Source organism: Branchiostoma belcheri, unplaced genomic scaffold (assembly GCF_001625305.1).
Source record: "Branchiostoma belcheri isolate BF01 breed outbred unplaced genomic scaffold, Haploidv18h27 scaffold2, whole genome shotgun sequence".
Classification (NCBI taxonomy): Eukaryota; Metazoa; Chordata; class Leptocardii; order Amphioxiformes; family Branchiostomatidae; genus Branchiostoma; species Branchiostoma belcheri.
In genome coordinates this window covers 15,261-16,884 of record NW_017803490.1, presented here as the reverse complement: position 1 = coordinate 16,884, position 1,624 = coordinate 15,261, and the positions used below count along the sequence as shown (strand labels likewise).

Sequence of the window (1,624 nt, the reverse complement as noted above, 5' to 3'; positions counted from 1 at the left end):
TATGTTATCCCTCCAACATAACAGCGACAGGCGAAGGGAAGCACTGTGTCTGTTTGACGGCAGCCGACATGCAGAACCTCAGCCCAGTCTCAGACTCACAGTGTGACGTCAGCTGCACGGGAAAACTGACGGAAAAGTGCGGAGGAACCGACGAGACGGTCACCGTGTGGAGCACAGGGCAAGGTATGATCATGTGACTATGACGTGACGTCATATTGAACGTCCGCCATGTTGGTTCGACGCGTACGAATGATTTTCCTGTAACTAAAGTGGTGTAAATACTCCATTCTCCCTCGCTCTCTGTCTCCCTTCCACTGTATTCTACATTCTAGTTCTGAAGATTGGAAGTGTATAACTGTCTCTATTTCGTAGCATGTATTTTTTTGTACGGTATAGTAGATGTAACGATCATGATTACGGTCATATCGAACGTCCGCCATTTTGGTTGTGTAAATTTGTGGTGGCGTTACAAAGAAAAAAAAATGCCATTACTACATTTGAGCATGCTCGCTTTACAAATTGTGAATTTAAAATTTGAAATCCATTGCAATGATTCCATTCTATGTTTCAGTTCCGCAGATTGGCAAGTTATGATAACTGTATGTGTCTATTTCTTAGCATGTATATTTATTTATACTGAAGGCATACTTTCCGATCCATCCCTCCTTACAGGAAAGCGTGAGCTGGCAGCGAAGACAACTTCAGAGAACTTGAGTAAGTGATTGAAAACGATTCAAAACAACTCTATATGTGCTTAGACACTAATATCTGTAAGGCGTGACCAATATATGATGTTAAATAAATTGCACATCAGCATTATGCATTCTAAAGCTTTTATGTAAAGAAAACTTTTGAAACAAGTAAAATCTTTTCCTTTTTAATGTTTTTTAATAATAATTAAAATAATTATATAATTAAATTATTGATAATAATTTTAATAATATTTTTAAGTGTTAATGATAATTATATGTATATTAATAATGATTCATGATGATTGTAATAATTCATAATGATTGTAATAATTCATCATGATTGTAATGTTTTACCATTACAATCATCATGAATTATGATATAAATTATGATATAAAAGCTATAAAAGTCCCAATATCCAGAAGATACTTGCCGGACAGCATGTACATGTACATGTAGTACGATCATAACTTACCCGATCCACTGTCCTTTTTGACAGGAACGACCTCCACACAGAGCTACAAAGGCTGCTACACAACAAGTGATGGAGCTCTCACCGCCAGTGGTCATGAGTCGTCTCTGCACATGACCAACCAGGACTGTGCCAAACACTGTGTGGCCCAGGGCAAGGCGTATTCTGGTAAGAGATCATTTATATAGATAAGTTTATTGAAAGTTCCTGTCCGTAGGCTAATTGCAAGTACATGTAACATGGACGTAAAGAATGGACAATGGATAACGATTTATAGTATGTGACTACTCCAACTACCAAACAATAATTCTAACTTGTTGGGTTCTACTCCTTTATCGAGACAATGGAAAAAAGTAATCCCACTTTCTCCCCCCCCCCTCTCTCTCTAGCTGGCTATATACTGAGTTTTGAATGAAAAGTTTATTGTAAATTCGTGCCCGGAGGCTAGTTGCAAATTACAAA

At 37.6% G+C, this 1,624-nt stretch overlaps 1 protein-coding gene across 2 annotated transcripts in view; it reads left to right on the top strand.

Moving 5' to 3' along the window:
- LOC109468785 (cell wall integrity and stress response component 2-like) overlaps window positions 1–1,365 on the top strand; it is a 7,630-nt gene extending 6,265 nt beyond the window's left edge. For both annotated transcript variants that reach the window (XM_019767120.1, XM_019767119.1), the window contains exons 6-8: window positions 25–183; window positions 673–714; window positions 1,190–1,365. In XM_019767120.1, the coding sequence (XP_019622679.1) occupies window positions 25–183; window positions 673–714; window positions 1,190–1,350 (362 nt within the window). In that variant the 3' untranslated portion in view covers window positions 1,351–1,365. The remainder of the gene's footprint in view (window positions 1–24; window positions 184–672; window positions 715–1,189) is intronic.
- The last annotated feature ends 259 nt before the right edge of the window (window positions 1,366–1,624 follow it).